General features: G+C 40.2%; 1 protein-coding gene across 14 annotated transcripts in view; it reads left to right on the forward strand.

Annotated features, from left to right (window-relative positions):
• Positions 1–12338, forward strand: part of KMT2C (lysine methyltransferase 2C) — a 200517-nt gene that overhangs the window by 163973 nt on the left and 24206 nt on the right. For all 14 annotated transcript variants that reach the window (XM_074868992.1, XM_074869002.1, XM_074868983.1 and 11 more), the window contains 7 exons: positions 1908–2090; positions 2745–4628; positions 5716–6041; positions 6893–8715; positions 10062–10173; positions 11150–11228; positions 11347–11410. In XM_074868992.1, the coding sequence (XP_074725093.1) occupies positions 1908–2090; positions 2745–4628; positions 5716–6041; positions 6893–8715; positions 10062–10173; positions 11150–11228; positions 11347–11410 (4471 nt within the window). The remainder of the gene's footprint in view (positions 1–1907; positions 2091–2744; positions 4629–5715; positions 6042–6892; positions 8716–10061; positions 10174–11149; positions 11229–11346; positions 11411–12338) is intronic.

The following is a 12338-nucleotide window of genomic DNA, read 5'->3' on the forward strand; positions in this document are numbered from 1 at the left end:
TAGAACTTCTGCCATTCAAAGGGTGACCTTTATGCTTTGCTGAAACCTCTTGTTGAAGGCTGTCCACATCCAAATCTCAAAACGTGTATTATTTATTCTTTTTGACCTTCACAGCCACTGTTAGCAAATGTACTTTTCTTTAATTTTGGATCACATCTCCATTCTCTCCTAGTTCTCATTTTTTCTGTTTCTTCACAACAGCAATTGGGTGATCATTCTCCCTTCCGTAGATTTCTGTGGATTTTGCAGGGTTATGTTTTCGGTCTCTTAGCCTCCTGCCACCTGCACTTTTTTTAATATAGTCCAGTTAGTAAGCAAATCTGATTCCCATGCATGTTGATGACTCAGAGCTTAACAGTATCAACATCATCTCCTACTGTCCAAATTAAAAAATCCCCTTATCTCTCTGACAGCTTTTAGAGGATAAATCATTACCCCAGACTCAATGTTGGAAGTGGAGTTCTTGATCTTTCTGAACCCCTTTACACTTGAAAGAATAATTCTCTATTGTCTTCTTTGTATCACTGAGGCATCATCATTATTCTGCTTTTTATTCAGGCCTGTAACTTCAGTGTCTTTGGACCTCTCTGTCATCTTGTCCATGCTATATTTAATCTTGGTGATTCCTTCTGTGTAGTATTTGTAAGATACTGTCCACCTACATGGGTGGATTTTTTGTGCAGGCATTCATCACTTTACTATTATTTCTATTACTGATTTTTTTTCTTTTTCATTGTTCTTAACAAATGCAGTCCTCTTCTCCTGATGGATGTCCAAAAAGTAGCTGCAAAAATTATTTCCTTCATGTTCAGGAAGAGGGTGCATGCAAGTGCACACACATGTACACATGAGTATTTACATAGCAAGAAGCAGTTATTTTCTCACAGAAGTTACAGTCCGTGTACTCTTGCCATTCAGCTGTTGCTAGTGTTCCTGGCATTGTGCATGCAAGGGAGCTGCTGTGGTACCTCTCCTGAAGGACTCGCACTCTGTGGGGATTGAATAAAGGCTACCTTAGAAATTAAATTCAGAAGAGTGTTAGTAAATTTTCACTGTAGGCTTTTTACTTTCCATAGTATGTGCAATCCCATCACTTATAGGGGAAAATTACACTAATTTTCCTGCTGCTGTGACACTGGTGCTCTCATCCATGTCACTGTTTCATTGTTGGAGGGGAAGGATTAAAGCCTTTTCTGCTAGGCAACCTCTACTTGACAACTGCAAATAGAATTGTGAAAATGAAGATGTGAGGGTTTGATTCAGGAAAGGAATCACATCCTAGATTGGTGGTAAAACAGACTCTTTGAAACTTCCATTAGATGCTTTAAAGTGTCAGTATGGCTGTAAAATGCCTCATTGAAGAAGAATTGCTGTTCTTCCATCCAATTTTTCCTGATCCATAAGCCCATATCCTATGTTTATACTGCTAACTTAACACGGATTGAGATCTATAGAGGTTATTTAATGGAGTAGACTGTACTTTTCTTGTCATTGAAGTTCTCCACATTAGTGGCCTTTATTGATCCAACCATCATCTGCTGTGCTCATGTCTTCAGATTGCAGACCACACCAATATGTGATTTGAAAGGTAAACTGGTGGGATTCCTGCTTTTTTGGCACAGCACAGTACCTGAACAGACACTCCCAATGTATAGAAAACCTCTGCAGCTAATAGTGCCTTAGTTCTTTCCATGTATGTTATACGCAGAATTTCTAGAGAGAGGAAGTATTTTCAGTCTGGAATTCCTTTTAAAGAGCATAATTTAGTTTTCACAAGCATGTGTGTGATTAAAACAGGCTGCACAAATAATTTGGTGATAAGAGTTTGTGGGAATAACAGATGCAGTGTTCACACTTAGCAGAAGGAAATAAGGCTAACTGCATTTTTTTTTTTAATCTTTTCCCAGCAAAAAGCCAGAGATAATAGAGCTGCTTTGCGCATCAATAAAGTACAGATGTCAAATGACTCCATGAAAAGGCAGCAGCAACAGGATAGCATTGATCCTAGCTCACGCATCGACTCTGACCTCTTTAAAGATCCATTAAAACAGAGGGAATCAGAACATGAGCAGGAATGGAAGTTCAGACAGGTGTGTTGCATTTAGGGTGTTTTCTTATTTTTCTTCCAGCTTTTTATTGCATTGTTGGAATCTGTTGTAATAAAATCAGTTTTAATCTTTCTTTGTAGAAGAGTATGAAGTCAGCCATTCTGCATAGGAAGAAAACATGCTATCAGAAGAGAAGCTGCTTGTAAATGTTAGAAAACTGTGTTTTAAGGCTTTGACTCTTATATCCTGCCTATTATGGAAATAGGTTATTCCTTCTCTGTATGGCTGGCTAGTGCAGTAGTTTGTTTTTATATACCCTATATTGCAGTAACCTTGTCCTGCAGACTGCTGCTTCAAATTGGGGTGGTTGTCTCTCAGAGCCATTATGCCTCACATCAGTGCTGCATGTGTCAGTAACCTTCCGTCTTCAGAGTTATAAGGTTGGAAAGCAGTGCTGCTCTTGAGGCAACCTGGGAAATGCTTCTTCCCAGGCAATCAAGGGGCATGTCAAGGTAATTGAACTTTACAAATAGCTAGACCCTCTGCTCCCATTGCATTTAAAATTTGCAATTTGCAGTTATTTATAATTGATCTTTGATGTGTCCTAAAGTTTTAATTATAGATTCAGTCATCAGAAAGATTTTTGTATACCCTGAACTTAGAAGTGTAACCTTTTCCCTCATAATTTTAAAACAGCAAATGCGTCAAAAAAGTAAGCAGCAAGCCAAAATAGAAGCCACGCAGAAGCTTGAACAAGTGAAAAATGAGCAGCAGCAACAGCAGCAGCAGCAACAGCAGCAGCAGCAGTTTGGTTCACAACAGCTTCTGAACCAGTCTGGCTCAGACACACCTAGCAGTGGGATCCAGAGCCCCTTAACGCCACAGACTGGCAATGGAAGCATGTCTCCTGCACAACAGACATTCCATAAGGATCTATTTACAAAGCAGCAGCTACCTGCTACGCCTGCATCAGCATCCTCAGATGATGTGTTCCTAAAACCACAAGCTCCACCCCCTACTCCCACCCGAATCCCAGTACACGATTCACTGTCTCAGTCTCAGACTCCTCAGACATCATCACAGCAGATGTTTTCTCCAGGTTCCACAAACACAAGACCTCCTTCTCCAATGGATCCATATGCTAAAATGGTGGGAACACCTAGACCAGCACCCATTAACCAAAACTTTGTTAGAAGAAATACCATTGCACCATTAGATACCTGCACACCACAGTCATCCATATCTAGGCCTATTCAGGTAACTGAACCATCAGGAAGCAGGCCTTCACCCGTGAGGGATTCATGTTCTTCATCTCCTGGTAGCAGTGATCCCTATGCAAAGCCACCAGACACACCCAGGCCTGTCATAGCATCGGAGCAGTTCTCCAAACCGTTGGGGGTCCCAAGATCACCCATAGTTATGGAACAGTCAGGGAAGGTTCCTTTAACAGCTGGAAGCAGTGATCCGTTTACTAAGCCGGCTCCTAGAACGGATACATTTCAGAGACAGAGAGTAACTTCTGCTGATGCGTATGCACGGCCGCCGTTGACTCCTACTCCTGCTCCTGTTGATGGTAGCCCTGGACCTTTTAAAACTCCTATGCGCCCACCTCAGTCCCCGCAAGATCCTTATGCATCAATGCCAGCTACACCAAGGCGTGTTGCTGTTGATCCATATGAAAGGCCCGCTTTGACACCAAGGCCAGTGGATAACTTTTCCCATAACCAGCCTAATGATCCATACAGCCAGCCTCCCCTCACTCCCCATCCTGCAATAAAGGAGACTTTTGCCCATCCACCCCGGATAGTACGACAACAGAGTGATTCTTTCCCTCCATCTGGACCCATTTCAAGGCCAGCTTCTCAGGACCCTTACTCTCAGCCTCCAGGTACTCCTCGGCCAGTTGCTGATCCTTATGCCCAACCTCCAGGAACTCCTCGGCCCACCACAGTTGACCCATATATGCAGCAACCACCAACACCAAGACCCGCTCAGCCAGCAGATCTATTTACTCAGTCCCCAGCAAATCAGAGACATTCTGATCCATATGCCCAACCTCCTGGAACACCAAGGCCAGTTCTTAATGATCCTTATTCTCAGCAACCAGCAACTCCAAGGCCAGGGATTCCAGAGAGTTTTAACAGACCTGCAGTGACAAGACCAGGACTAATACCAAATAGAGATCCTTTCCTGCAGACACCACAGAACAGGTTGCAGGGCACTTTTGTCAGGCCATCAGATCCATGTTCTCAAGCTCCCAGACCTGCAGGACCTGCAATAACAGATACATTTAGCCATGGTCCAGCTGCTCCAGCACGTGACCCATATGATCAACCACCAATGACTCCAAGACCTCAGCCAGAATCTTTTGGAACTGGACAGCTGGCCCATGATGCCGCTGAACAGCCACGGCCTGGATCTGAGGGCAACTTCAGTGCATCTGGAAATTCTCCACTGAGTTCTCAAGGACAACAGTTTCCCAAAGTTTCACAAGTTCCTGGGCCAGCACCCACTACAGGAGTAACAGATACACAGAATACCATGAATATGTCTCAAGCAGATACTGAGAAGCTAAGACAGGTGAGAATAACGTTTAATACTGATGGTATTAAAATTTTATAAGTAGAAGAATTTCCTCCATTCTTGTTAATATTTGAAGTTTCTTGCCATTAAACATAGCTGTATAATGTAGAATTATCTTCATTCACTTATGTATGTTAATTTGGTCCTCCTGGATAGAACCACAATATATAGAATATAGAAACATCAGTAATTTTTAAGGGGTTTGGACGAGATCCAAAAAGGAAGCAAAAGACATCTTTGAAGTCACTGAAGATGTAGATGATTGGTCTGTAATAGCTCTTCTATCTACAGTGTGAGGAAGAAAATACACCTTGAAAGGACAGTTAATTCTATCCTATAGTAGATGAGATGTAGAACTGATTGTCCAGTGACTTGCTCACTGACCAAAAAGGGAGCATAGGTGAAGATCTCAGGCTGGACATCTAACTTTTCAATTGGCAGACATGTTGAGGTGAATCCTACCATTGGTCACTGCTCTTCTTGAGGCACATTCACTCCAGGTTTTTGTTAATGAAGGTTTGGCAAACAGCTCTTGCTGAGACATAGAATTACATTCAACTTGTGGAAAGCTGCTCAGTCTTTTGTTTGGAAGGAGCAGTGGGAAGCGGATTTAGTGGAAAAAATGGTAGTATTTATCATACAGAGTCAGAGTAAATTCTGCAACTTTGGGGTAAACCTCTTGCTGAATTTTCTTCAGTGGACCACTAAGTCACCGTTCTCCCTCAAAATGCGCTTTTTCTTGTGGTAAAAGGGCCGGCATTATTGGAATAGAAAAAAGGAAGGAGAGTTGCTTTCATGTTAATGGGTAAAATGTAAATTGATAAAAAGACCGCTTCAAGAAGAGGTCTGGAGATTAAGTTGTGTTATCAGCATCTTGCACTGTTTGATCCCTCTTCTAATTTCTGAGGTTATTATAGTAGTTTATAATATTTTTCTGTAGCAATTGAAGAATTTGTTTCCTCCAGAAGGCTTAACCTGTAGCAATTGAAAAATTTGTTTCCTTCGAAAGGCTTAACCTAGCAGAGTGTAACACTTCAAAATATGTCAATTGCAGTGTCAAGCACAATTTGTTTTTTTTAAACAGCGCCAGAAATTACGTGAAATTATTCTACAGCAACAGCAGCAGAAAAAGAATGCTGTTCGTCAGGAAAAAGCCTTGCAGGATGCAGCAGCTCCTACCCATGCAACTCCTCTTCAGCATTGGCAGCAAGACAACTTAAATCAGATTTTTAACCGCCCTCCTCCTCCGTATCCTGGGAATATTAGGTCCTCTGTTGTGCCTCCAGGTGGGCCACGGTTCACCGTATACCCAAAAGATCAACGTGGACCATTTCCTGCTGATGGGCAGTTCAACAGACCCCAGTTTCCAGGTGATATGAATGCCATGGGGATGAGACCTCATGGTCTTAGGTAAGCTCTTTGATCTCTTAAAACCAGGATATTACAGGGGTAGTTCTACATTTACAGAAATTGTTAGATAAAGGGGGTTTTCCTTGATGAAAATCTGCATTGTCTACAGTAGCTGGTAGTCTTCCTGAAGTCATATGTACAGTGAGTTTTCCTGTAAGCATCTGTAACATTAGAATGTATTTTACACTAACACTGTTTTACACTAACACTGTTTTACACTGTCTTTTATTGGGAATTAATCAGAAGTAGAAATGGAGAAACTGCAATACTTGTGGAGGTTACATGACCCAAAAGGTCTTGTCACCCATGGTTTTGGGGCATTTCTGTTTTTTTAAAAAAAGTGAAAGGTCTGACTTTAGCTTTGATGTTTTAATAATGAATAAATGTAATATTCTTGTTTTCATTTATAGTGAATATGTAATCAAACGTCAGCTTCTGTCTGTGCCATATTTACAGTGAAAGCTATGATGTAAAATGAATACCAGTTTTCATACGTTGTCATCTCAGGAATTATTATTTTCAATATTTTTGATTTATTTCAGTAATTTCTAAAGCCACACAATATTATTTTTCACACTGAGTTGCATTAACATGTAGTTTATTTACTAAGATAGTTCTTCCTGTCAGTTTTCTATCCATTATTATTATTGGAATTGAAAACAGGTTGTTTATTAAACATAATTAAAGCAATTATTTTATTGTCATAAAGCTCATTTAAATGTAAGCATAATTAGTCAAAATATTTATTTAAATATCTTAATGAATGCATCATGTAAAGCATTTTGGTGAATAGTTATTTAGTCAAATATGCCAGACTAGGCAGTTATTTAGTCTTTCATACTTTATTTTAGGTATGGGTTTCCAGGAGGTGGCCATGGTCCACCATCAGGTCAAGAACGTTTCCTCAGTCCTCAGCAGCCAATGCAACGCCCTGGAGTTCCACCACAGCTGAGAAGATCTCTGTCTATTGATATGCCCCGGCCGGTGAACAATGCACAAATAAATAATACATCTGGGATCTCTCAACATTTTCCTCCACAGGGAATTCCAGTTCAGCAGCACAATATATTGGGTCAGGCGTTTATCGAGTTACGTCACAGAGCTCCTGATGGGAGGCCAAGGCTGCCTTTTAATCCTTCTGCTGCAAATGTTATGGATGCAGCAGCACAACATCAACGACATGCAGGGTTTATACCCAGGCAGGAGTTTCCGGGCCCAAGACAGGCAGAACCACTGAGACCTAATTCTCAAGGTATACCTAACCAGTTGCAGATGTCTACAAGTTTGGAGCATATGTCACAATCCCAGCAGGATCAAATCAATCCTGACAACCCACCTGCACTTGTAATACGGTCTCTAAGTCATCCACCAGTTGCTGATGCATTCCCAGGACCATCTTTGTCTACATCTGCACCAGGTGATGAATCTGCAAATTTACAGATTCCCAACCAGCCAAGTGATGGTCTAGAAGAAAAGCTTGATCCTGATGATCCTGCTGTAAAAGATTTGGATGTGAAGGACCTTGATGGGGTTGAAGTCAAGGATTTAGATGATGAGGATCTGGAAAATTTGAATCTAGACACAGAGGATGGGAAAGGAGATGAACTGGACACTTTAGATAATTTGGAAACCAATGATCCTCACCTCGATGATCTTCTAAGATCTGGGGAATTTGATATAATTGCATACACAGACCCAGACCTTGATGTGGGGGATAAGAAAGGAATGTTTAATGAAGAACTAGATCTTAGTGTCCCCATTGATGACAAACTAGATATCCAGGGCAAGACAGAAGAACCAAAACAGAAAGAACAAGGTGATAGAACTCTTTCCACTCCTGAGACCCAGTCTCCACAGGAGAAATCCACTACAGAAAATGAAATTAAAACAGAAGTACTTTCCCCAAACACTCAGGAGGAAAAGAAGAATGAAAATGAAAAAAGTGATGGAGGTGCTGAATCCACAAGTACTCAACAGGCTGCTGAAGTGGAGTTAAAGGATGGAGAAAAGGCTCCTGCACAGCCTGCTAACCCAGAATTCCCTGACAAAACTACTGCTGTTCCTAGTCAAGAAACAACTGTGCCTAGTCCAGATGCTCAGGGATCTGCTCCACTGCCTGTTCAAGGAGCAGTAAGTTCCTGCAGTATTTCTGGGTCCACCCCAGTCCTCTCAAGTTTGCTGGCTAATGAAAGCTCAGATAATGCTGAAGCAAGGACCCTAGGATCTCCATCTCAGTCTTTGCCAACAACACAAATGAACCATGCATCAGGTATTCCACAAACACTAATGACACCTGGTGGACAGATCTTGGAAAACACTTTAAATTCAAATTTAACCATGGTTCCACGAATGAACCATAATTTTTCTCAAGGGTCACCAAATCCAGGATTTATTCAGGGTCAATCATCTAATCATAACTTCGGGACGGGACAGACATCTAATCAAACTGTGGCTGTAACAAACCGTCCTGGTCCTAGTGGCATATCTGGTCCCCAGCAGATAATGCTTCCTCAACCGTTAGCTCAACAACAAAATCGAGAGAGACCGCTTCTGCTAGAGGAACAGCCACTTCTTCTGCAAGACCTTTTGGATCAGGAAAGACAGGAGCAGCAGCAGCAACGACAGATGCAGGCCATGATTCGCCAACGTTCGGAGCCATTTTTCCCCAATATTGGTACGTGGGTGATCTATTTGTCTGTGTCCAGGTTTTTTAAAAATGCAACAATAAATAGTTAAATAATCCATAGCACTGAAAGAAGCAGATAGATATGTGGAGCTTGAAGGTAGCATAACAAAAACCAACCTGCCTAGTAGGTACAAATGGGAGTATGGAAATTGAGCATGCAGGTGGAATTCTGAACTCTGTGGCAAGGATCCTGTTGACATTACCAGGATGAGGGTAGCTCTGCATTACTGCTCATTTTCCTGACATCAGCTCTGTTGCATATTCTCTTCATACTTTAGGTTCTCATACTTGATAGAGAGTAAATGCACCCTTTGTAAACAAATGATCAAGTGCAATAGCTGACCTTTGGATATTTGGTCTATCAATTTTCTGTTTATGGTTGGTTTATTACGTTGTTTTTCAGCGTTTAGTGTGGTTCAAGGAAAGGGATCATCAAAAGCTGTATTACTAACTCACAATCTGGGCAAGGCCCAGAAACATCACAAATAATTCTGCATGTACTAGAAGTGTTTAAGATAAACGGTCATTTCCTGTTTAATATAACATAGCAGTTTGAGCATTCAGATCAGACCATCACTATCAGTTAATTGTTATTAATGAAATGTGAAATTTTGAGAAATGTATTAGTTGTAATAACACTGGCCGTCAAGGCTGTTTGTTCAAAAGACAAATTTAACCTGCCTCCTAAGTCACAGTTCCATATTTGTAGTGTGGCTAGAATGTGCTGTAGCCACCCTAGGTGGCTAAGATGACCTCCGGAGGTCCCTTCCAACCTCATCCATTTTATACTCCCATTTATCCTGCTCTGTGTGAGGCATCTAATGGGAGAGACAGCAAAAAGGCAGAGTTCACCATGTTTATGGTCTTTTCAGATGCTCTATGGGGCATGTGCCTTTCTGCCTCTAGTGCTACTGGTAATTACAGAGCAACTAAACCGTTTTCTTAGTACATTAGTGGTGGTGTGTCAGTTTTGCCAACTGAACTCACAGAAACAACTCTTCTTCCTGATTCTTAAACCTATAAATAGAATTTATTAATCTGTTGAGTCACAGGCCAAATTCTGTCTAGACCTCTTCTCAGTCTGACCTGCTTTTCTTTGTATGTTGTGGCTGAAAGCACAGAACAGTTGCTGCTGGAGTAACTTTCCTTAGAGGATATATGAAACTACATATTAACCATGAATTTCAAAGTGGAGAGGACAAATAATGTGAAATAGTAATACAATTATGTTGTTTTACTGATGATTTATGCATGAACTAGATCTAAACAAGTTGGTTCCGGTTAATAACTTACGTTCAGCTATGTAATTCACTTTTACTGTTTTTCTTTTATAGACTTTGATGCAATTACTGATCCCATAATGAAAGCGAAAATGGTAGCTCTTAAGGGGATCAATAAAGTCATGGCGCAGAGTAACATGGGGATGCCACCAATGGTTATGAACAGGTAGGCAACACTTGATACCATTCTTTAGGGCTACAAAACATAAAAGGAAATGACAGAGCACGGGAAATGAAAAAATTTAAAAGTGGAAAAAGATCTTTTTGTCATGTAGTTCATAGTCCGTGCTAATACAAGATTATCTCCTAAGAATAAAACCAGTGTGGCAGTAGAAACTATGAAAAGTATTAAAATGCATCAGACGTGTTCCAGTTGTAATGTATTGGTCAGTACGGCTTCGCTGTTGATGCTTTTCTTGTTTTCCCACTTACTAATTATATAATGGCACATCTCCCATGCATTCTGTTTAAAAACTGTTGATGGCTATGTAACAGTTAAACTTCATGTTACAGCATATCATTTAATGCTAAATATAATTAAGATTTAGCCCAAGTAATGGAATTTTCATCCTCTTTAAATGCATTCTGAGGAAAAAAGGAGCTATGAACTGTGCAGACTTCACCGTGACTGCCTTTACCATAGGTGGGGAGTCTATGGGCCAGAAAGGATCTGCACCTTTTCTTCTTATGTGACCCTTAAAACAGTGTGTTTTCTCATTCCTAACACAGTGTTATATGATAATATGTGGCTTACCAGAGGTTACCCAACTCTAGTTGACGGGGCTGGTGACCATGATAGCTAAATCTTTTAATTTTTTTTTTTTTTTTTGTATCATAATATATTAAAATACAAGTAGATACTTTTTTTTTGTGCGTCTTCACTGTTTTAGCACAGTACATCATGTTTACATCATCTCTCTGGAAAGTGTGAAATGCAATAGTTTCAACCAAGGGCAAAGTGTTGTAGCATCAAATAAGAACTAATGCTCTCCAGATGCTGAAAAAGTATGGTACAGAAGTTCAAGCAAATGTCTATAAAATATTTGGATGCTTTGTGTAGGTTTGGTGTAATACAAAAGGTTGTCTCTCCCCTAAAATACCCACTAGTTTTATAATTTCACTTTCTGTTTATATACCAATAGGTTTCCCTTTATGGGTCAGCCAGTGCCAGGGGCTCAGACCAGTGAAGGCCAAAATCATATGCAGCAGGCAATTACACAGGTAATATAAAGTGGTAGGGGGTTTAAACAAAAGTGTTTAATAATGATAACCAGTTTTGGGGTTTTTAATTGAATCATGATTTAATATCCTTGTCTGTATGTTTTACTGAAATTTATAGGATGGAAGTTTGACACCTCAGATTTCTAGACCTAATCCTCCCAATTTTGGTCCTGGTTTTGTCAGTAAGTACAGATTTAATAATTTATTGTATGTTGATGTTTTGTTCTACAGGATCCCATCTCTCAAAAATTCATCCTTTTAAAATTGAGTCATTTCATCATTCTAATACCAACTAATAAAGGGGTGCATAGTAAATGCTATTAACATTTTTTCTAGAAGCTATCCTCAAACACTATAAGGAAAGAGGGAAACAGAGCAAACAGAAAATTCGCATTATTTGGATTTGTGTGGGAATAGTAATCTATTAACTGACAGACTGCTATGTCAAAACCCTGGTCTTTGGTTGTGTTGTAATATTCTGAGCTCAGTGAGAACAACAGTCTATGTTGACGGGAGGTTTTTTATTTCAGAAGCAAAACGTTTTGAGCAGCATCATTGCCATTTTAACAAATACCAATAAAAGCTTTCGAGGCATTGGTTAAGCAAGACTGGCTGGGAACCACAATTGTTGAAAGCAGAAATATATAGCGCCAGTATTTTACATTCCTTGTTTCTGGTTGCCCTAGATCTCTGTGATCATAGAGACTAAATCCTATGCTGAGAAAGATTTATTAGCCAAAATTAAAACTGAGCATATGTTGGGAGAGGAAGACCACATGTACAAAAGTGTTTCTATTGCTGCAAAAACTTTACTTGATATTTATGAATAAGAAACAGAAGTAAATGCCTTCACCTTTTCCAGAAACTGGAGTAGCAGCACTGAGTATGCAATAAGGAGCTTTTGCAATATTACCTCTATGAATTCCTGGTGAGATTTGACATGGCACTCAGCGGTGGCCTCGCTCTGGTTGGGGGGGGTGGTTCTGAGCACTTGAGAAAATCTGTTTCTCATTTCAGTAGTAGTTATTCTTACCTGGAACGTGTTAATATTTCATTGCTTTCATTTGCATTTTCATGTTGCTCCCATCTGCAGTTACTCTCTATCGTTTC

Source organism: Strix uralensis, chromosome 1 (genome assembly GCF_047716275.1).
Source record: "Strix uralensis isolate ZFMK-TIS-50842 chromosome 1, bStrUra1, whole genome shotgun sequence".
Taxonomy (NCBI): Eukaryota; Metazoa; Chordata; class Aves; order Strigiformes; family Strigidae; genus Strix; species Strix uralensis.